We start from the raw sequence: 25005 nt of genomic DNA, 5'->3' as shown, positions 1-25005 counted from the left end.
ATAAATGCTGTACATTATGTAAGCTACTATCAACATTTCAAAAACAATTAAAAGAATTAGTAAGTAAAAACTATCTAATTATTCGTGTGCTAAAACTAGCAAAAAATCAGTCTACTCCTTTCGTTATGACGTTGCCAGCAAAGGTCAAATATAATATGACAAACCGACCCATCAACTCCAAGCATTGCCTCAACAATTTCAAATGTTACATTTTGTCTGAATAGTAACATTCATAAAAGCCTTTAACTGTTTCATCCCATTCGCTTGACAGGCTGCCTTGACCCAGACCAGTTTGCCTGGACATAAGAGGTCAGCTGCCAACCCAACTGCTCATATGTTTTCCAGAGGAGATCATCAGGTTGTCAAGCATTTAGGGAGTGGATTTTTTTTTAGCTGTGCCAACACAATTGAAAAACACATCGCTATTTGGGGTGGGTTTTTTTTCCTAAAATAGTTTTTATGGGACATTAAAACTCAAGATTGTTTTAGTTACTGTTGCCCACATATTATTGACTGCAGTTTTACATTTTCTGCATGGTTTTTTATTTTTTACTAGTTTTTATCTAAGGATGACTCAAAAAGTATGTTGCTTTTTTATTATGGCACAGTACTATGTCACATTATTGAGAATACTTTTTCTTTAAGAATTGCATGAAAATATCTCACATGATTAATAATGAAGTAAATAAATATATATATATTTAAAAATTAAGTGCTCAGTATACTTTAATTTGAAACATGTACCATCATTAGGGGCTCTAGCATTTAATGGACCTATTGAGTCATATTAATTTTAAAACATATTGGTATACAGTGTAGCCATGTTTTCACAAAACAAATCTCCTTAAAGGAGAAAAATGGGATACAGATTACATAGAATAATTAAATAAATGCAATGAGACTCTGCAATCTTTTAGTTAATATAACTACTACTACTACGACTACTATTACTTTATTCTTCTATCCCTCCTCCATCTCCCCAAAGGGACTTGGGGCAGCTTACACACGGCACAAGGTGCCTCAAAAAAATAGAACATAAAATAAAATAATATAAAATACAATTGAATGAAACAAATAGGCATAAAAACAACAACGTAAGACTCAAATTAAAACAGCGCTCATCAACCAAGGGTGGTAATCTACTGTAAATGTGGCCAGGCTGTAAACAATAAGACAAGGGAATCAGATAAATGCAAAACGATGACCATGGAACAAGGGCATGGCACAAAGTGCAAGGCTGCATAACTATTGAATAGGACAACAAGGGAGTGGGCATTTTCAAATGCTTATTTGAACAGACAAGTCTTCAGGTCCCTTCAGAAGGAGGAGAGTGTGGGGACCTCCCTAATCTCCCTATGGAGGGCGTTCCAAAGCCGGGGAGCCCTCTCCCTCGTCCCCACCAACTGTGCTTGTGATCGTGGTGGGACTGAGAGGAGGGCCTCCCTGACAGATCTTAGAGCCCATGCTGGCTCATGGCTGGATACAAGATCCAAACTATTTTATAGATAATAACCTGCACTTTGAATTGGGACCGGAAACTTATCGGCAACCAATGGAGCTGCTTTAGTAAGGACAGTTAACTCCACTTAGTAGCCTGGCTGCCAATCTTCGTACCAATTGCAGTTTCCGAGCCATTTTCAAAGGCAACCCCATGTAGAGTGCATTGCAATAGATCAAACTAAATTCACTTTGCAGCAAAAGAAAAAGAAACAAACTGGGGATTATTGAAAAACAGAAGGTCTGTGGGGGAAAACCAAGATATTAAAATTAAAACAAACCAGACTAGACGCATCTTTCTGACTATATGTCTGAGTCTTAACCTTTAGTTTTAAACACTGCAAGATATTAAAGGCCAAACACCAGGGCAAAATGTCAATTACTTTGTCAACAAATTCATGATTCACTTTTGTCATATAGTCTGCCCTCCACATCCATGTATTCTGCATTCATGGATTCCGCCATGAAAAGAGTAAAACAAAAAACAAAAAAAACCCCAAACTTTTGCCATTTTATATAAGAGACCACATTTTACTACTCCACTGAGCTTAATAAGATTTGAGCAGCCACATACTTTGATATTCACAATGGTCCAGGAACCAAACCCTAGCAGATACCTAGGACCCAAAGTACCCTCCTAAATGTATTGTTGGCTACTTGATGCTAGTAACTAAAAGATTTGATTCAGAGACTAAGGCTACAATTTTATATGCAGTTTGCTGGGAGGAAATCACAATAAACTCACTTGAATAGATGCATCTGTAATTTTAATGATGTATGATTTAACTTGGTCTTAAATTTTCCTGTTAAATCATGTCATAACATGATCATGTCATGTCATACTTATGGATTGTAAGAAATGTATTTTTATTTGTTGTTAACTGCTTTATATCATAATATGGGAGATACAAATAACAGTAATAAACATGTATAGAAGGTCACTACAGATCATCAGATCACAGTAGTATATAAATGCACACTGAATCTTCAGTTGATAAACAAGATTGCAGGAAAATGAGGGGACTGGATTTGGGTTATCAGGAGTTCATACTTTTTAGGAATACAAGATAAGCTTGCATGTCATTGCTCACGTGATTTAAAGTGAATTAAAAGTATGTCAGATATCAAAGGATTAGAGAGCTGAAGTGGACTGTGCAGATCATCTAGTTCAATCCTTTGGTGAACTTACGTTGGCAACTCAGGATGCAGATGGTTGCCCAGCCTGTATTTAAATACCCAAAGTAGTACTTTACACTGTTGAACACTTCTATGTCAAAAAGCTTTTCATAAAGGTCAGCTGAAATCCATTTACCTGCAATTTTAGCCCACTGGTTTTAGTTCTGCCTTCTAGAGAAGGAATGGGCAACATTTACATGTCTGAAGATCAAAGCCACCACATTCCCACATAATTGCCGTGGCATACAGGAAACACCTCTTTGAAACAATGCCCCCCTCCCTTTTTTTACAGATGATTGTGGTGGGTATGTTTGATGAAATTTCTCAACCAATTGCGTCAACAAGTCATGAAAATCCATTTACAATCAGCATTTCTTGCTTTTTCATATTCCGTGCCATGAAAGCCTTCAACAATACATAGCCTATCATTTGCATGGCAAATTTATCCACACCACTGGAGAAATTATACTGTTTAGCCAATATTGCACCACCTGACATCCGCCAGGAAATAGATGCCAATAATGAAAGGATCAGTGATATCTTCGGCCCATCCAGTTTGAATATCAGCCAGCACGCCAATGCCTTAAATAAAAAAATAGCCTTCTATGATCTACAGAGATACTCACAGGAACACCCCAGCAAGTGAGAGTCCAAAGTGGCAGCCTGAAACCCAGAACCTCAATCCATGGCTAGTACCAAATGAGAGACTCCCTCCTGGGCACACAGAAGACTGGATGACTTGGATGGCACTGAACAGACTGTGATCTGGCACCACGAGATGCAGAGCCAACCTTAAAAAAATGGGGCTCCAACATGTGAGTCCACAACATGTGAGTCCAGAGAAAAGCAAGCCACAGACCACCTATTACAATGCAGTCTGAGCCCTGCTACATGCACAGGGGAGGACCTTCTTATAGCAACACCAGAGGCACTCCAAGTGGCCAGCTACTGGTCAAAGGACATTTTGTATAAAGTAATGCCAAGTTTTTTAACTTTGTGTTTTTAAATACATTACAGCTGTACCCTCATCTTGCTTCTGACACAATAAATAAAATTTGCATGGCAGTCTAAATACTATCATTATTTTTATTTCCTCAAGAAAAAAATACCACATTCCTCCGAAAACTTATTATAGTGCCCCTTGTAGCTACAGTCCACTTTGATCATGTCCTTAAAATGTGGTTCTTGTGCTCCAGTTTTACAAAAGTAATCTGACTGATTCAGAATGCCTCAGAACGATTACTTCCTGTGACCTGATCTCTATGTTTCCATTCATGAAGCCAAAAAGTATGACTGCATTTGCTTTTTTAGCTGTTTAATTCTGAGACAAATTTTCTGGTCCTATTCAAAAGCAAGTCCTACCACTTTGTCATGTTTACATGTGGTACGTTTTGTCACTGCTATTGTTTTAATGTTCTCCTGATAATAGCTTACTAATTCCCCAAAATGCCACCAGACTTTTTGTTTTGGTTTTACATAACCAATAAATGTTTTGTTGCTTTCTAAATCTTTGACTACTTCACTAATAAAAACACACTATCTCCTTCCCATGAATGAAAAACAACAGATCTTTGTTTTGTTTTCCTTCATGTTATAAATTAATATAACTCTTTTAAAATGAATGGAACTTAAAAAAATGTTGTTGATGATGTTGTGCTGGTGATGTATTCATTCCTGATTAGGTTTTCACCCACTCAAGCGTGTCCATCTCAAGGATATCCCATCCCTTTCCTTTCTGTTCTCTTATCTCCAATTTATAATTTTAACAGGGTTGACCCACAGTTTAGGTGAGACAGAGGAGAAATGAAATCTTATCTCAGAACATGAGTTGTTAGGGTTTCTCTGTGCCATCAGACACTCTCATCTGTAAATTAAGTGCACAAATCTACTCTAAATAGTAAACAGTGAAACCTGAATAACTGTCCTCATGCCACCTGTGTTTTCCTTTGTATTGTAACTGTAGTATACTATGTGCTGCTAATTACTATCAACATTCCTGATTTATTTGTCAATACAAGGATGGTGGGTTTTTGGGTTTTTTTTGCATATATGTGTGTGATTGTATGTATGAGTAAATGTAAGATCTTAACCAACAGAGATGAAGTGGTAAATGGGACACTGGTGTGGCATAATGAAAATCAAGCATAGTTCACGTTTTACCAGTCCATGCAGTGTCTTGCCAGAAAAAAGAAAATATGACATGAAGTAGGTTCTTGTGGGTTTTTTCGGGCTATAGGGCCATGTTCTAGAGGCATTTCTCCTGACGTTTCGCCTGCATCTATGGCAAGCATCCTCACTACCTCTAAGGATGCTTGCCATAGATGCAGGCGAAACGTCAGGAGAAATTCCTCTAGAACATGGCCCTATAGCCCGAAAAAACCCACAAGAACCTAGTGATTCCAGCCATGAAAGCCTTCGACAATACATATGACATGAAGATTATTAGTAAAGAACAAAGGAGTTAACTCTTTGTGATGCAGAGCAACATGTATACAGTCATGTGAACAGTTGCACTGACTCACACAATGTCCTTTAAGAGAGATTCAAATGGTATTTGGGTGTCTATTATTTATTTGTTTGTTTGTTTGTTTGTTATTTACTGTATTTGTATACCACCTTTCTCAGCCCGCAGGCGACTCAAGGCAGTTTACAAGGCAACAATTCAATGCTCACAATACCATAAATATAATTTTAAAAATAAATATATAATATAAAACCGCAACAGAATCAATACAAGCATAATCTATGTGGAAGATCTCCTTCCAGCAATGAAGCAAGAACCGTGTCTCTCTGTAAGCTCTTGCACAGCCAAAGCCTAAAAATATAACTGTTACCAAAACTCCCAGGCTCAGCTAGCTCCCCAGCGTGGCCCAACCAATCAGCTTCGTGCTTTACATTTTCAATTAACACACTCACCAACTGATTTTATACATATCCTAACAACTAGGATACTTATAGATGTGAATTGACATATTATCTTGAGATTTATTATACAGAGGAAAGGAAATCAAATGTGGTCAGACATTTGATCTGAACTTCAAGATAACTGATTTTAGTAAACTTTTTTTTGGGGGGGGGGGTATTTTCAAGCTGTGATTGGTTGAATCCTTGTATGTGCATTCTTTTCGTTGTGGCCTCCACGTGTCATTGTACTACTTAGTACAAACCAAGTAAACTATAATCTATAGTTTCTTAGAGATGCAAAGGAATAAATAAATTCTTTTCCTGTTTATTTCTTAGCCTAGGTCAAGCGAATTTCAATTTCAAAACATGCAGAGGCAAAGTTTGACTGCAAGTCAGCCCAGATCTGCAAAGCATTTCCTGTTGATTATTTATATGCATACCATGGAAATTTCCAATTAAGCTTATTAGCATAGGCACCAAGCTGTTTTATTTGTACATCAGCTCCCAAAAATGAGAGCATTTCCTCTCCTGATTCTTGCTGTAGTGTACTTTCCCCAAATACATACAAAGGTAAGAATGAATGCCTTCTCATATGGAGCAATACTGGAACTAAGCTGGAATTTCTGAACAAGACACAAAGAAGGGGTCAGTCAAATTCCACCAAGGCCTAGCCTTTGCATAGCAGAAAACCTACATGCTGAATATTAAGGAGGTGGCAAACAACAACAACAAAAAGATTCAAGGCAAGTCACAAAGAGGAAGCAATGAGATGATGTCTATAAACCACCACAACAAATATCAATCAAAAGGCTGGAAAAGATGATAAGGTCACTTATTTTTACCATTTTATCTGAGACTTTTATCTATCACTAAGACAGACTATGACAAATAAAAGACATGTAAAACATTAATCAAATATACAGAAATAAAAGTATTAAGAAACAAACTAAAATGGCTTAACCATCTTCAGTTTAAAGAATAAAGATAGAACAATTAAACCCCCACCCCTGCTTTTAAGTCCAGGAAAACTAATCTTAGGCACCATCTACACTGCCATATAATCCAGTTTGAACTGCATTATAATGGTCACTGTAGAATCATATAATGCAGACTGAATTGCACTGAACTAGATTATACGACTCTACACTGCCATATAATCCAGTTAAATGCATTGGATGTAAAACTAATACATGTGACATATTCCACATAATAACTCTTGCATGGATTAATATTCTCCAGGTTGTGGGCTAAGAACACAGGATGTGTGGCAAACAGCATAATCCAAAGTAAATCTGATGGGAAGGAACTAGAAGCTCAGTAAAATCTATTAAGCTGTATTGTCGAAGGCTTTCATGGCCAGAATCACTGGGTTGTTGTGAGTTTTCCAGGCTGTATGGACATGTTCCAGAAGCATTCTCTCCTGATGGATGGCTGCAGCCCGCAAACCTGCTTTGCTAATGGGTGATGGAGTAGAAAAAATGCAAAGCAGTGCAGTCCCTGTGCAGCGTTCGGGAGTTGGTAAAACCATCCCTTCAATGCAGCTCATTGAGTGCAGGGAAGCTCATTCCACCAGTAAAGTGTTATGGAGTGCCACAAGTCTGTGAAATTCATGCAACTTGGACACCACGTGAAGTGCCACAGGACACAGCACAACCAGTACTTTAAATAACATGGTTTCATGTTATTTGTGGCTTTAAAGAAGACAGCTAGCACTTAATGATTCAATTCCTGGGAGTTGATCCCATAGCATTGAAAACCAGCACTGAATTGCTGTGAATTTTCCGGGCTGTCTGGCCATATTCCAGAAGCATTCTCTCCTGACATTTCACCTGCATCTATGGCAGGCATCCCCAGAGGTTGTGAGGTCTGTTGGAAACTAGGAAAATGGGGCTTGTATATCTGTAGAATGTCCAGGATGGGGGAAAGAACTCTTGTCTGTATGAGGGAATATTTCAACTGGTCACCTCAATTAGCATTTAATGGCCTAGCAGTTTCAAGGTCTGGCTTCTTACTGCCTGGGGAATCCTTTGTTGGAAGATGATTCGCTGGCTTGTCTGGAATTCCTCTTTTTTAGTGTTGTTCTTTATTTACTGTAATGATTTTAGAGAGGGTTTTTTTTAATACTAGTAGCCTATCAGGATGCCTTTCCTGTTTAAAATTTTAGCTAAGCCATATGTCAGAAAGAGTGTTGGGGGGGGGGGGGGATAAAATGGGCAGCCAGAGTTTCAAGTCATTAAATTATGCAACATTCAATTTGAGTTGGTATGAATGCTTAATAAGAAGAAATGAGAATCAAGAGACCATAGAGGACTTCGGTAACTGTTCTATCTACCAAGTGTGGTCAAGGAAGCACAACATGAAATTATGTCTTCCAGGTATACAAAGGGAACAAGCAAGACTATTGTACATTCTATCTGGAAGCAGCAGCATCTGAACCTCCCCTGCGTTCAAAGGGTTAAACACAGCAATCACTCATCTCAAATGTTTTGCAGGCTTTCTTTGATGAATGGATCTTTTGTTGCCTAAACAATGATTCCTTTAGTATTGGGAAGTCTCAAGTTGTTGCTCCATTGTACTCTTCATACTCTAAAGGAGCAATTAAGGCATGTAGATAAGGCAGAATACTTTACTATTACACAGACTTCTTAAAGAGAGAGAGGAAACTATACAAGTGGGCACAGTGAAAAAAATACTTTATAAAGTTCACAGACTTCACAATGTTGTTGAGGTCAGATTTTTTTTCCTTCCGTAGTGAGAATCTCAGCTGTGATGTATGACTCAACCACTGCTTTGGTTTGATTACCAAAGAAATGTGGAACAGTTATACATAATTGGTCCCGGCAGCTGGGAGGAAAACAAACACAACTATTATTTCACAGTGTTATCAGACAACTTAACTGAAAATCCATCTTCAAAAATTAATTCCACAACCAGATTTTCCAAACAGCTTAGACTTTAAAGTCATGAACATAACACAGTGGCTGATAGTCAGTCACTGTATTGGAACCACATACTGCCTAACAATGGTAGTTGTTGTGATTTTTTAAGAAAACAATGAACTGATAATTCCTTTTTACCAGCAGTGCTGTCAAATGATATATACAAAAAAAAATCCATGTAATCACGTTTTAAGATGAATAGCTGCAATCCTCTAAAATCTTTCTTGGAAGTTAGTTTCACTGAACCCAATGGGATTTATGTCCGATTAAAGATGCTTAAGCTTTGGCTGCAAGAAGGACAGGAAAAATAATGTGTCTGGAAACTGGGGTGGGTGGGAAGAGTAATTTCAGCTTACTGTGAAGGGAAAATTAGTCCAGAGAAGGTTTCTTGTGTTCTATTATTTATTCTGTGCAGTACTGTGCAAATACCACTCAAGGTAAACGAGTTAAAATTCTTCTTTTTTACTACAGTATGTATAGACTCATTGTCAACTTCCAAGAAGTAGGCAGAAAATAACAAGCCAGACACCTGCACATTGACATAATTTATTTCCATTACTCGGTGTCTCTCTCATAGTTTCTACTCCCACTCTCAGAAAAGTACACACTTATAATACTATTATTGCACATTAATTGCCACAGTTCTATCCTATGAGACTTCTTGTGGCACTTGGAATTTTTTAAAAAAATCACTCTGAGCTATGATCTTTTGTTGTTGTTCATTCGTTCAGTCATCTCCGACTCTTCGTGACCTCATGGACCAGCCCACGCCAGAGCTCCCTGTCGGCCGTCACCACCCAAGCTCCTTCAAGGTCAGTCCAGTCACTTCAAGAATGCCATCCATCCATCTTGCCCTTGGTCAGCCCCTCTTCCTTTTGCCTTCCACTTTCCCCAGCATAATCGTCTTCTCTAGGCTTTCTTGTCTCCTCATGATGTGGCCAAAGTACTTCAACTTTATCTCTAGTATCCTTCCCTCCAATGAGCAGTCGGGCTTTATTTCCTGGAGGATGGACTGGTTGGATCTTTTAATATTGGTATGATCTTTTAATATTCCACAAATGGCCTATTTTTACTATCTATTCCAGTGGTTCTCAACCTGTGAGTCCCCAGGTGTTTTGGCCTACAACTCCCAAAAATCCCAGCCAGTTTATCAGCTGGGAGTTGAAGGTCAAAACATCTGCGGACCCACAGGTTGAGAACCACTGATCTATTTCCATCTACAAAAACAAGGAATGTGAGTTGTTATTCATTAGAAACATCAGTCACACAACATGATCGTGCACTACATTCAGTTTGGTAAAGAAAGTGGGATGAAAACAGGTCGGCTGTAAGGAATTTTAAGGCTGAATCATCCACACCTGGATTTACTACTCAATCCAATAGCTCTCAGATCTTGCTAAACTAGCTTTTCCCCAAAATTTTACCAAACTATATTACACACATGCACTCATAATAATCATAATAGCAACCACATAGCTTTAGTAAACATATATGTCCGTTTAAACAAGCAGAAAAGAAAAATGAATATTTTCTATGCCTGGGAAGGTATTTTTCTCTGAAGATCTGGAAAGATTTATTTTTTGAAAGCCACTCATATTACTAGTCACATTATTTCTATTTCATTCTTAGGCCCCTTCCACACAGCTGAATAAAATCCCACATTATCTGCTTTGAACTGGAATATATGGCAGTGTGGTCTCAGATAACCCAGTTCAAACCAGATATTGTGGGATTTTCTGCCTTGATATTCTAGGTCATATGGCCATGTAGCAGGATCCTTAATGTGCCTAGTAGGTGGTAGACAATACACTCTGAGACCCTTATTTGAGTTGCTAGAGTTTCATTTTCACCTCCAAATTCAGAAAAGAACAAAGCAACTAGTTAAATTTAGCACTCTGGGGACTTTGTTTCTGATTACAACCAATTGTACCAGAGACCCAGCCAGTTGTATTAGAGACTGCTCAAATCCAAACCAAGCACAATACAGAGTTCCATCTTACTTTCCCCCATGATCTTTAAGCCATGGTAAGCTGCCTTCGTAAACAAGAGAGGGCAAGTAAGGGGAGACTGCTTAAGATACTGATAACCTGGATGTTTCCTTTTCCTCTCATAGATATAAAGGCAACCAGGGTTGATTTTTAAAATGGGGATATGGCATACTGGAAAACTGTTAAACAAGGCTTCCTCCCACATCTCTTCCATTTCCTATTACAGTAATTTATTTCGTTTAACTCAAGGTAAAGAAAACACTGTGTCATATCTAGTTTGGTCCTAGTTTGACTATCCTCCTAATCCAAAAGCAGTGCTACTTAGCAGGTTGCATGACTATTTTTATCTCTCTGTGTTTGTTGGTTTACCAGAGTCTCTTTTAAATTACGTAGTCAGCTCAAGTTCTTGCATCACACTGATCCCTGTTAACTTTCAATTGCCATGTGCATGATATCTCTTATACTACTTATGAAGTAGTCCGCCTATAGGGACTTGTTTTGGATAACACCTAAAACAAAAAGTCTTGTTTTAAACTTTTCATTCAAAATATACTTCAAAACTAACTCCAAATCCATTGCCTTTAATAACTTGTCAGAAGTCTTGCTATTTGGGGTATTTATTTCTATTCTGCCCTATCTCACCCCAATGGGGTGAAGTTATTGATTGATGGCATTCATACTTTCTATAAAATATCCTGAAACAAAAGTAAAATCATGCATTATAATTAAAATAAAATAAAAATACCAATAAACCCAACAGATAAACATTATAAAATATTACTAAAATATCAAAAAGGTTGTAGCTGCAATATGACTCAATAGAAAATGTTACCTTACAAAAACTTGCTGAAACACAGCAGCCACCCCTCCCTCTCTCTCTTCCATCAAAATCCAAAGAAGCTAACCCAAGTTTAAACCCATCTCTAATGTACTAGACATGAGCAAACAAATTGAAATTGAACCTCAACAAGTCAGAATGTTTCTCATCAGTAGAAAGAAAAAAATATTTATTAGCCAGTTAGCTACATTTACTTGCCTTTCCCCCTGTGAGCTCAAAACAGAGTATATAGCTCTTCTTTGCTACAATTATATTGTTACAGCAACCCTGTTTTCAGATTGAGGGTGACTGACTCCAGAAATGTCATCCAGTGAATTTCACAGCTCAGTGTCTCTCCCATTCCCAGAATTATACTCTAATCCAGTGTTTCTCAAACTCTGCTCCTCCAGATGTTTTAGATTTCACCTCCCACAATTCCTAACAGCTGGTAAACTGGCTGGGATTTCTGGGAGCTAAATTACAAAACACCTGGAGGACCATGATTTGAGAAACACTGCTAACCATTACAGGCATTGCAACTCCTTTGAAATCTTTGGGTATATTCCTGAAGTTAGCCTTTACACAGATATTTGGATTTCAGCAGTCCATTTGTTAATCTCAAATAGATCCACTGAATAACAACAACAACAACAGCCAACCTCTGTACATGGCATTCATTGACCTTGCAAAGGCATTTGACACAGTGAATCGCAGTGCTCTCTGGACCATCCTCCAAAAAATCGGGTGCCCTGACAAATTTGGGAACATCCTGTGTCTCCTCCATGATGACATGATGGCAACAGTCTTGGACAGCAGTGGCTCCCAAAGTGACCCATTTAAGGTGGAATCAGGTGTCAAACAAGGATGTGTTATTGCCCCAACCTTATTTCCCATCTTCAGCCCTATGATACTTCATCTTGTTGATGGGAAACTTCCCATCGAAGTGGAAATTGTCTATTGGACAGATGGCAAGCTTTTTAACCTCAGCAGACTGAAAGCCAAAACCAAGGTCATAACAACATATGTTATAGAACTCCAATATGCTGATGACAATGTAGTCTGTGCACATTCACAAAAAGACCTACAAGCCACTTTAAACAACTTTACAGAAGCATATGAGAAGCTCGGCCTCTCACTAAACATCAAGAAAACCAAAATGCTCTTCCAGCAGTCACCAGCTAATCCCTCTGCAATGCTAGAAATACAGCTTAATGGTGTAGTATTAGAAAATGCTGACCATTTCCACTACCTTGGGAGCCACCTCTCCACAAAAGTCAATATTGACACTGAAATACGATACTGCCTGAACTCTGAAAGTGCAATATTTTTTCAAATGAAGAAGAGGACCGGGACATCCGTAGAGATACTAAGGTGCTTGTTTACAAAGCTATTGTCCTCCCACCCCTGCTATATGCCTGCAAAACATGGACTGTCTACAGACGTCACACTCAGCTCCTGGAACGATTCCATCAGTGTTGCCTCTGAAAAATCCTGCAAATCTCTTGGGAAGACAGGTGGACAAATGTCATAATGCTGGAAGAAGCAAAGACCATCAGCATTGAAGCGATGCTCCTATGCCATCAACTCCGCTGGACTGGCCACATTGTCTGAATGCCTGATCACCATCTCCTAAAGCAGTTACTATACTCCCATCTCAAGAACAGGAAACGTAATGTTGGTGGACAGGAAAAGAGATTTAAAGATGGGCTTAAAGCCGACCTTAAAAACCATGGTGTAGACACTGAGAACTGGGAAGCCCTGGCCCTTGAGCACTTCACCTCAAAACCGATGTCCTCACTGCAGGAGAACAGGAATAGAGCTCCACAGCCACCTATGGACCCACCGCAAAGACACTACATTTGGAGGACCATCATCCTCAAACTCCAAGGGATCACCTAAATAAGTAGGTAAGTAAATAATAATAATAATAATAATAATAATAATAATGCCTAAAGACCTTGGCCTGCACTTGAACACAATCGGCGCTGACAAGATTACCATCTGCCAGCTGCAAAAGGCCACCTTACTGGGATCTGCACGCATTATTCGCCGATACATCACACAGTCCTAGACACTTGGGAAGTGTCCAACATGTGATCCAATACAGCAGCCAGCAGAGTGTCTGTTGTGGACTCATCTTGTTGTGTTTCAAATAATAATAATAATAATAATAATAATAATAATAATAATTCTTTATTTTCTCCCTCACATGACCCAAAGTAGCTTACAACATATTAAAATCATGTAAACAATGATCTAAATACATCGATAATAAGTATAAAACATCATAAAATAACAGTTTAAAAAAACAATAATATTCCTCAAGTCTCGGTAAACCATAGGTTTTGATTTACCCAGTTCCAATGGAATCAATGGGTCTATTTTAGTTGAGACTGACAACTGAAAGATTTCTGCAGTTCTGCCCACTCCTTGAAATGTCTGCTTTTGCCACAGCAATTCAAGTTTCATTATGTGCACTACATGGGGCTGCCTTTTAAAAACTGACTGAATAGTTCAGCTGTTCCAGATAGTTGACCACAGCCAGTCACAAGGAGCATGGGACTTCCTTGTTTGTTCTATATGAATCTGAACAAATTTCAGATTATCAAGAGGCCCTTCTTTCAGTCGAACCATCTTCTGCTGTAATCAAGACCTTCTCAGGGGCTGCTCCCAAATACTGGGACTGAGGAATGGACAACTGACTTCACTTGATGTGGAAAGGACTTTTAACTGGAAACAGTGCTGTAGTCCCTTTTGTTGGTGTGCTTCAATTTGGGTTTTTAATCATTAAGTTTAAATTTGTGCTTTTAATCATTTACACTGATTGTTGTTGTTTTAATTTTATTTCATTTTTATTTAATTTTATTATAAGCTGCCAGAAGTTTTATTTGGAAGAAAGTTTCTTATTTCACAGGATCATAGAGTTGGAAAAGACCACAAGGGCTACCCAGTTCCATCCCCTACTATGCAGGAACAAACAATCAAAATACTCCCAACAGATGACCATACAACCTTCAGAGAAGAAATCTCCACCATGCCCTGAGGCAGCATATTCCACAATCAAACAGCTCTTATCACCAGGAAGTTCTTCCTAATGTTTATGTGGAATCTCTTTTCCTGCAGCTTGAATTAATTGCTACGTATCCCAATCAACAGAGGAGCAGAAAACAAGCTTGCTTCTCCTCTTTCAAGTATTTAAACATGGTTATCATGTCCCCTCTCAGTCTTCTCTTCTCCACATTAAACATACTCAGCTCCCTAAGCTGCTCTTCATAGGGTTTGGCTTCCAGATCTTTGATCATCTTGGCTGCCCTTCTCTGGACACATTCTAGTTTCTCAAGATCCTTCTTGAACTGTGGGGCCCAGAAGTGAACACAGCATTCCAAGTGAGGTTTGACCACACCAAAAAGAGTGGGACTTAGAAGATGGCTTGAAAAACACAGCCTTTCAGTGTTGGATGCAACAACATGTCTGCAGCAACAATCTCAATAAAACTTGATCCCCATCTAGCCCATCCTACTGTTGCTGTGTGTGCCTACCTATAGCAGGCAATGGGAACAGAAGCTACCTACAGAAGCTTTTAGAAAGCATGCTTGAATAGCAAAACATAGAGAAAAGGGAAAAGCACCCTGTGTATATTTTGAAATAAGATTTTAAGTAGTCTCTAGATCAGTGGTTCTCAACCTGGGATCCCCAGATGTTTTTGGCCTTCAACTCCCAGAAATCCTAACAGCTGGTAAACTGGCGGGGATTTCTGGGAGTTGTAGGCCAAAAACATCTGGGAACCCCAGGTTGAGAACCACTGCTCTGGATAGTTTTAAACACTGAAATATAAATTTAAATATTATAAATATTTTATTCTACTCTGTTCTAGAAAGTGCCACCCAGCCAGACTATAAAATTGGCTTTGGTGTTATGACATTTCTCTTCCACAAACAAAATCATAGCTATTGTTGAATTATGGTGGGATGGATTTGATATTCAAAGAATCCATCCTTAGTAGGATGTCAGAAAAATCAGAGTAACACACATAAAACTAAAAACAGATCTTTTCTTTAAAAAAAAAGCACTGCCAGCATCAAGTTATCACAAGATTGACTAGAACTATACAGATCTAAAAATGTTTATATATGGCTCCTGGCCAGTCAAAAGACTGGGCAGGGAACCAATGAGACTCTAGGAATTATTAGGGAACTGAAAAAATATGAGAAATTCCTGGGATTTCACAGTCCATTCATGCCTCTGGTACTCGACCTTAAAGACATGTTTTCTTACCCCGATCAAATTGCATATTAACATTCTAACATGAATTAATACATCTTAATGTTTCTATTTTTGACATACCCACATTTGAACTGGAGGCATTATAATCTTGACATATGTACCAGAGATTCTTATATCATAATTTCAAAATCTATTTTGTCATCTTCCTCCACAACTAATATTAGCACTCATGGATCATATTCACACATTAGCTTTCTACAGTTACAGGATATTCTCTGCAACTCTGGCACAACTGTAAAGTCACACATTCCAAGTTGTACTTTTTACTAGAACACAATGAGCCTGTGCAATCTAGCTCCATTTTGACATGAGAGAAAAAAAACTCTCATTCAAGGTTTAAGGTCAGTTCATACAATCATCAGTTACATGGAAAAGTTTTTACTACTTTGCATCATGCCTGCTGCATAAGTAAATGGTTTATCCACAAAAGAGGGAAAACTCCCTGCACCTAGAAATATAGCAGTAAGTCATTCTTTTGAAGTACTGGGGCATTTATTTTGCATAGTTATTCAGAATGCAAACCTCCTGGTCAGTCACGAGGCCAATCAGCGTATAGGGTGGCAACCTGTGCTCAATGGGGTTACACTCCCCCTGAGGATACAGGTCCGCCATCTGGGGGTCCTCCTAGATTCAGTACTGATGCTTGATGCTCAGGTGTCGGCAGTGGCTGGGAGGGTCTTCACACAATTAAAGCTTGTGTGCCAGCTGTGACCATACTTCAAGAAACCTGATTTGGTCATGGTGGTCCATGCCATGGATACATCCAGATTGGATTACTGCAAATCACTCTATGTGGTGCTGCTTTTGAAGATGGCCTAGAAATTGCAACTACTACAAAGGTCGGTAGCCAGGCTTTTTTTGTTTGTTTGTTTGTTTTAGGAGCGATTTGAGAAACTGCAGGTCGCTTCTGTTGTGAGAGAATTGGCCGTCTGCAAGGACATTGCCCAGGGGATGTCCGAATGTTTTGATGTTCTCTCATGTCCCCGAATGGGGAGCTGGAGCTGACAGAGGGAGTTCATCCACGCTCTCCCTGGATTTGAAACTGTGACCTGTCGGTCTTCAGTCCTGCCAGCACAAGGGGTTAACCCATTGCGCCACCAGGGGCTCTAACTGGAGCTAATTATAGGGCGCTGACGATGCCCCTATAAAGCAGTTCCACTGACTGCCAATGTGTTTCCGGTCCCAATTCAAAGTGCAGCTTATCATCTATAAAGCCCCAAATGGTTTGAGGCCTGCCTATATTCATGACCTCATCTCCCCCAATGAACTGGCATGGGCTCTAAGATTTTCTGGAGAGGCCTTCCTGTCTCTCCCACCACCTTCACAAGCACGGTTGTTGGGGACGAGGGAGAGGGCCTCCTTTGGAACACCTTCCCAAGATAGATTAGGTAAGCCCCCACACCTGGATGTTCAGGTAGCATTTGAGAATGCCTAGTCCCTAGTTACAAATGCCCAGTCCTTAGGTTGCCTGATAATATTTTGTTCTCTGCATCCAATACCCCGGCCCTATGGTACGCTGCTTGCTTGCACTATCCCATGCCCAGTCCTTTTTATAGCCTGGTCATGCCCATTGTATTACTGGTTATTAGTTTTGTTGAGCATTGTTTTGATTGAACTTCAATGCTGTTTTATAGTTTTATGTTTTATTTGTGTTTTTATCTGGATTGTTATATTTTACTATGCTTTTATTTTAATTGTGTTTTTGCTTTAATGGATTGTTTTGTATTTATGTCTTATGGACATTTTGTCCCATATGTAAGCCACCCCAAGTCTCTTCGGGGAGATTGTTGCAAAGTATAAGACTAAAATTATTACTATTATTTACCATTTAGTTCTTCTGACTGTGTATACTGGATTTTAACCTAGAGATGGAAATAGAAGACAACCAAAACTAATCAAAAGCATTTTTAATTGTTCCTTACAGTTCTGGGATCAGCACATTCACAAGGAGTTTTCTTCATTTTTCATACTTGGAAATAAAATTCAGAATTAACTGTTTGGAGTTGAGTTTTTTTTCTCTACTTGCAGTTTCCAGAAAAAGATAAAAACAAGAAGAGCCAGGGGGGAAATACTGCCTATAGATTAGAGCCTGCTCTTTCAGTATACCATCAGTACGTCTCTCTCTTTTTTATTTTTTTAGAAAACATCACCTTAACTTCTGAATTTTTATTTTATTATTATTTATTTAAAGCTTCTATATTCCGCCCTTCTCACCCTAAAGGGAAAGGGCAGAGCACAACACATATAAGGCAAACATTCAATGCCAGAACACAAATAAACTATAAACTAACATAAACACTAAAATCAATTATCCCACATTAAAATCAACTGTTAAAACCGTCTCAAATCATCCATATCGACTCCGGTCAGTAGGGTAAAGTTTTCTATTGCTGCCTTATTGCAGTGTCCCAAAGGCTTGGATTGGTCTGATCTTGTCCAGATTATTACAAGTTTTATACAATGCATGATAGTACACACATCCACACACAGTACTATTATGTATTTTACAGTAAATACATATACTGTAGAATATTTTACAGACATTAACTTCAGTAGTTCTTTGAGAATATACAAGATGTTATTCTGCAGTTTCTTCCATTTCCAGAATGTTCTCCTAAAGCACCTTCAAAGTATGTATATACTCCAAAATGTACATTTTTAGCAAACTGAAGCTGATGGCAGTTCTGTAGAATCATGCTAGATAAAGCTCAGGTCAAAGGAGAATGACAAGCAATTCTAACAAACATTTAAATATATATGCAAATTGATGCACCACTTCCTGCAAGGTCCATCCATCTCTCTCTTCTCCCCCTTCTCTGCAAATCCAAAGAATAATGGAAAAGAGAATAAATCATGGCACGTGTCACATTCTTAAAGCAATCTCTATCTCTCTGCATCACTGAAACCCATCTTCCCAAATGGAGAGTGCACGACAACTCATGTGTCAAACTGTTTAATATAAACATAGATGTTTTAACCAGTATTAGAATGAAATCCAGATCTGGCAGATATAAGTTGTTGCATGATTGATTTCAAAAGCACACAGGTATCACTTCTAATATTCATAATCTTTTACAGAAGCAGATGAACATCCATGTGCACATTTCCTAAAGTCATATGGTTACTGTCAGAATCCTAATAGAAATTTGCAGGTCTGGCCTTTCTGCAACTGAAACATTCATTTTAGTCACTCGCTGTAATGGATGAGACTGGAAATCAAATTCATTAGATTTCAGATCACATAGCTAGACATTGCTTTTTCCCATGACACAGTCTATGAATATGAGAAAGCCTGAAAGAAATCAAGACAACAAAAAGGTAGATGCAGGCCAGGAGTACGATATGAGACAGTAAGATGCCAAGACAAAGTAAACTGAGTTCAAATCAAATAGTTCACCATATAAAATGTATCCACAACTAATAACAACATACTAGACAGTTCGGTTTTGTTTTGAAGGGCTACATGACAATGTGATTATCAGTCTGTCTTTGTGATTATTATAAATATTTTGACACTGTCACTGAAATTTCCTTTTGGGCTCTATTCTAACTTAACAGCTCACACCACTTACAAATGACATTTCCCTCTTTCCCATTTCCAACATTGTTTACTGAACGCCAAGTCCAGGCTCAGCTGGTAACCAAGGAAAGCACCTTACTTTCCTATCCTAGTCACACACCGTATCTTAGTGCCAGAAACATGTAAAATGCTAGGAAAGGCAATAAAATGTCACATTAACTCCTCTACATTACCCAACCATCAATACTGCATTACTGATTCAATGACATGTTTTAAATTTTCATCCATAAACATAGGAAATACAGCTCTTCGATATCCAAACTGCAGCACTGCTCTGTTTTAGACCGCAACTGCAAACTAAATCCCTCAGTAATACATTGACTATGATGTGTATTGATGCCTGTCAAGTGATGCTTATCTCTATCAAATGGCAGACTTCCTTTGAGTCATTCTAGATGCTGTCTGTTTGAACATGTCTTCTCCAGCACTGGTTTATTATCTTCAAGTGATGTGCATTTTCTACCTTGATTTACATTTTACCCCATGTCATCTTGCCATCCATGTATCCATTTTGGGTGCTGTCAAGTGTGGAGTTAAGATAGCTGTTTGATAAAAGAAGTGTAATTGCTTATGATGTTAGAACAAAGTATGTGTTCTTATGAGGTGTAGCAAGCTGAATTCACGGCCAAGCTGCTCAGTACTGAATCTGGTGTGTGGCAGGAAGTTCATACTGCAAAACATGCACATATGTACATATATCTTGTATAGCATTTTGTCTGGTCTGTAGGTTAGGCAGAATTTGTGTTGAGAGGGATGCAGCACTAGCATATGTTGCACTTTGCCATGCTACTGGTATGTGTTTGTGAATTCAACCATCAGTGCACTTACACAGAAATCTGTTAGGTGTTGAAGGAGGAAAGGTGGTTTGGCAGCTTCAATTTTATCTGTTTCTTCTGTGTTTTAGACAGTGGAATAGCATGCAATACACAGTGTGCTGTGCTACGAGGATTCATGCATGCATAAAGTCTTTATGTTCAGCAAGGAAAACCTCTTCCTATTGCTATCTGCCTCGAACGTGTTGTTTATATTAATGCTGTGTTCTTATTAAAGACTGTGTTCTTGTTTGACATGAAGTGTATGGTTAAGCACAAATTTCTCCAAGGCTAGAAACTATGGTGACCATGATCTATTCCTTACATCAAACAAAGAGTGAGGAACATCATAAAGTCATGGTGAAGTGAGGGGTCTCTCAGTGGAGACAGACCCTATCTACACTGATCATTTAAAGCACTTTTAAACTGATATTGAAGTGGTTTCACTGTGCAAATGGTTACATAGATAATCCTGGAACCAATTTGGAGCCTGGATAGCGATGAAATAATTTACAGTACACTGATCCACATAGGCTTTCTTTGGCATAGTTTTGTGGAAGTTTGTTGTCTGGCCTCCACAGCTCGAGCTGCATTAAATGGTCTAATTACACCTTAAACGCACCCTCGCCTAGTTGTTGAACATCTACCCTTCATTAATCTGCTGCTTACCATCTTCACTCCAGTAATTTTAGTCAAATTTTAAGAGATGGACCATCTCAATGATTAAGGTTGTCTGGGAAGGCCCTGCTCTCAGTCCCACCTCCTTTGCAGGCGCGACTGGTGGGAACAAGAGACAGGGCCTTCTCAATGGTGGTCCCTTGGCCATGGAACTTCTTCCCCCTCCTAGCCTTCAGAAGAAAAGTAAAAACTTGGCTGTGGGATCAGGCCTTTGGAGAATAGTGCAGCACAATTAACAGATCTGGAATATATGGAATGACTATGGAATGGCTTGAACTATGACTACGGATGGTGTGATTTTAGTTCGGAATGTAACATTTTAAAATGTTTATTATGTTTTAAATATTAATCTAATTCCATTTTAATTTTTTGGAATTGTATGTGTTTTAAGGCATTGAATAATTACCTCTATGTATGCCACCTTGAGTCCCCTTCGGGGTAGAGAAAGGCAGGGTATAGAGAAAATAAAAAAGTAAATAAATTTCAAAGATTTCTTATGTTGTAATGGTGTGGATTGTGCCATGCCTTATTTATTTAAGTTGCTCTTTATAATTTTTATTGAGCTTGTTTGTGATTTGTTATATGTTATCCTCGGCATTGAATGTTTGCCACTGGGTTTTACTTCGTTGTAAGCCACCCTGAGTTCCTTCGGGGAGATAGGGTGGGCTATAAAGAAAGCATTACTACTACTACTATATGTGTAGATGGAGACCACAACAAGAATGACTGCAGTCCACAAGCCTGCCTTGCTAAGGGATGATGGAGCAGGAAAAAAAGCAAAGCAGTGCAGTCCCTGTTCAGTGTTTGGGAGCTGATAAAGCCATCCCCTCAATGCAGCTCATAGAGTCCAGGGAAACACATGCCAAAGGCAAGGTGTTACGGAGTGCCACAAGCCTTTATGCAGCTTGACACCACACAAAGTGCCACAGGGCTCAATGCTATGGGATTCTGGGAGTTGATCCCATAGCATTGAAAACTAGCACTCGGTTGCTGTGAGTGTTCAGAGCTGTATTGCCATGTTCCAGAAGCATTCTCTCCTGACGTTTTGCCTGCATATATGGAAGGCATTCTCAGTCGTTATGAGGTCTGTTGGAAACTAAGAAAGTGGAGTTTATACATCTGTGAAATGTCCCAGGTGGGAGAAAAAGCTCTTGTCTGTTTGGGCCTGGTAGGAATGTTGCAACTGGCCACCTTGATTAGCATTTAATGGCCTTGCAGTTTCAAGGTCTGGCTGCTTTCTACCTGGGGGAATCCTTTCTTGGGAGGTGATTAGCTGGCCATGATTGTTTCCTGTCTGAAATTCCCCTGTTTGTGAGTTTTTTTCTTTATTTAATGCTTTAATTTTAGAGTTTGAGATTATTATTATTATTATTATTATTATTATTAAATGTGTAGATGGGGACCAGAACAAGGATGACTGCAGTTCACAAGCCTGCCTTGCTAAGGGATGATGGAGCAGAAAAAAAGCAAAGCAGTGCAGTCTCTGTGCAGCATTTGGGAGTTAATAAAACCATCCCCTCAATGCAGCTTATGGAGTCTAGGGAAGTTATGCCATGGGCAAGGTGTTATACATAGAAAACCAGCACTTGGTTGCTGTGAGTTTTTTGGGCTGTCTGGCCATGTTCCAGAAGCATTCTCTCCCAACGTTTTGCCTGCATCTGTGGCAGGCATCCTCAGAGGTTGTGAGGTCTGTTGGAAACTAGGGAAGTAAGGTAAGGTATCTGTGAAACATGACTATACAGCCCGGAAAACTCACAGCAACCCAGTGATTCTGGCCATGAAAGCCTTTGACAATAGAGTCTCGCTTATCCAACATAAACGGGCGGGCTGAACATTGGATATGCAAAAATGTTGGATAACAGGTGGGGGGGGGGGTTAAGGAAAAGCCTATTAAATGTCAAATTATATTATGATTTTTCCAAATTAAGCACCAAAACATCATGTTTTACAACAAATCGACAGAAAAAGCAGTTCAATACACGGTAACATTATGTAGTAATTACTGTGTTACTACCGGAGTCCCTAGTGGCACAGTGGGTTAAACCGCTGAGCTGCTGAGATTGCTGATCAAAAGGTTGCAGGTTTGAATCTGGGGAGTGGCGTGAACTCCCACTGTCAGCCCCAGCTTCTGCCAACCTAGCAGTTCGAAAACATGCAAATGTGAGTAGATCAATAGGCACTGCTCTGGCAGGACAGTAAAGTTGCTCCATGCCGGCCACGTGACCTTAGAGGTGTGTACAGACAACGCCGGCTCTTCGGCTTAGAAATGGAGATAAGCACCAACCCCCAGAGTCAGACACAACTGGACTTAATGTCAGGGAAAAACCTTTACCTTTACTGTATTTACGAATTTAGCACCAAAACATTAGAATGCATTGAAACAGCTGCAGATCCAGGTGGGAGGCAGAACATACAGAACGTTGGATGAGTGAAGATAGGATAAGTGAGACTATACTGTACATAAAACCAGCACTGTGTTGTTGGAGGTTTTTTCGGGCTGTATGGCCATGTTCTAGAAGCATTCTCTCCTGATATTTCACCTGCATCTATGGCAGACATCCTCAGACGTCGTGAGGTCTGTTGGAAACTAGGAAAATGGGGTTTATATATCTGTGGAATGTTCGAGGTGGGAGAAAGAACTCTTGCCTATTTGAATGTTGCAATTGGCCACCTTGATTAGCACTGAATAGCCTTGCAGCTTCGAAGTCCAGCTGCTTACTGCCTGGGGGGGGAATCCTTTGTTGGGAGGTGTTACCTGGCCCTGATTGTTTCCTGCCTGAAAAATCCCCTGTTTTTTTAAGTGTTGTTTTTTATTTAATGCCCTGATTTTAGAGTTTTTTGTAATACTTGCAGCCAGGCTTTGTCCATTTTCATGGTTTCCTCCTTTTTCCCACTGTGAACATTCCACAGATATATAAACCTCACTTGCCTCATTTCCATCAGACTTCACAGCCTCTGAGGATGCCTGCCATAGATGCAGGCGACACGTCAGGATAAAATGCTTCCAGAACATGGCCATACAGCCCGAAAAACACTACATTAACCCAGTGATTCTGGCCATGGAGGCCTTTGACAATATATAAAACCAGCACTGTTTGGCAGAGGTGGCTGGTCAAACATAGCATTCAGCTATGGCAGTCAAAGGGGTGCCATAGTGGAGATGCACCCTAAGCCTTCCTTGCTGCTGTTTCCCAAACCAGGCTGCCTGCAATGCTGGACTCCTTTACAGGTGTGAACCAAGATCTTCTCCTTGGGGATGAATGGAGAGAGCTTGTATGTGTGTATATATGTGTGTGGATGGGGGAGAATGAGTGCTGGTGCCCTTATCTTCACCACCACCACCCCAAATACCACCCCCAAGCCCTTGAGGCCGCTCAGAGGGCGTTCCCTCCCCATCTCCTTCCCAAGCTGGCTCCTGGGGGTCCAAAGGCGTGTACCCACCTGCCGTAGACGCGCCTGGCTGGCCTGGGGCGAGGTCCCTCCTCCTCCACCACCACCACCTCCTCCTCCTCCTCCGGGAGGCCCCGGCGAAGAGGGGGAGGCCATCTTCCACGCCGCTGGGGCTCCTCCACAGTCCCAAGGCGTTGGAGACCCGGACAGATCTCTCTCTCGCTCTTCTTCCTTGTGTGCCCTTCTTTCTTTTCCCTGCCCGCCTGCCTGCTTGCCCCCGACTCCGGCCTCAAACGCTCCCGGCGCCAAGGCAAGCAAGGCTGGGCTCTGGTCCCGCTTCCCTCCCTGTCACCTTCCTCCTGCAGCCTTCTCTTTCTCTCTTCTGCGTGTCCTCAGAGCGCTGGGCTGGGTGGAAAGCGGGAAGGAGAGAAAGGCGGAGGAGGAGGAGAAGGAGGAGAAAGAAAGGCACAAGGAATGACCTTCCCCGCCGCCGCCGCCACCAGCACCGGCTCCTGCCTTCCTTCGCCGCCGGGATTCGCCTCTCCCTTCTTGGTGCAGCTCTTTGGGCGCATGGGTCCAGGCGCGTTCACGCCTGCTGTGTTTTGTTTTGTGTCTTGGGGAGGGAGGGAGGGAAGGAGGGTGGGAGAGGAGCAGGTTTGCCGGTGAGAGAAGGAGAGAGACGGGAGGGAGACGCGTGGGTCCGCCTGCAAAGCGAGCGCACCTCTCCGCGAGTGGGAGGCCGTGGGTGGGGGAAAGAGGAGGAAAAGGAGGAGGAAAATGGGGACCCGATGAGGTCATGCGTGTGGACAGCGCCGGGACACTTGCAGGGGCGCCTTGGGTCTCGGTCCACAGAGAAAGAATAATAATAATTGGGAAGCGTCCGACGTGTGATCCAATGCAACAGCCAGCATAGGGAGGCTTGTTTGTGTGTACTCATCTT

General features: G+C 40.3%; 1 protein-coding gene across 1 annotated transcript in view; it reads right to left on the bottom strand.

The window, feature by feature from the left end:
* ANK2 (ankyrin 2) overlaps positions 1 to 24792 on the bottom strand; it is a 358785-nt gene extending 333993 nt beyond the window's left edge. Inside the window, exon 1 of the mRNA XM_067468650.1 lies at positions 24117 to 24792. Coding sequence (XP_067324751.1) covers positions 24117 to 24221 — 105 coding nt within the window. The 5' untranslated portion in view covers positions 24222 to 24792. The remainder of the gene's footprint in view (positions 1 to 24116) is intronic.
* Between the last annotated feature and the right edge of the window lie 213 nt (positions 24793 to 25005).

Source organism: Anolis sagrei, chromosome 5, assembly GCF_037176765.1.
Source record: "Anolis sagrei isolate rAnoSag1 chromosome 5, rAnoSag1.mat, whole genome shotgun sequence".
Taxonomy (NCBI): domain Eukaryota; kingdom Metazoa; phylum Chordata; class Lepidosauria; order Squamata; family Dactyloidae; genus Anolis; species Anolis sagrei.
The sequence above is the reverse complement of the archived record's forward strand: the minus strand, read 5'-3'. Positions and strand labels throughout refer to the sequence as shown.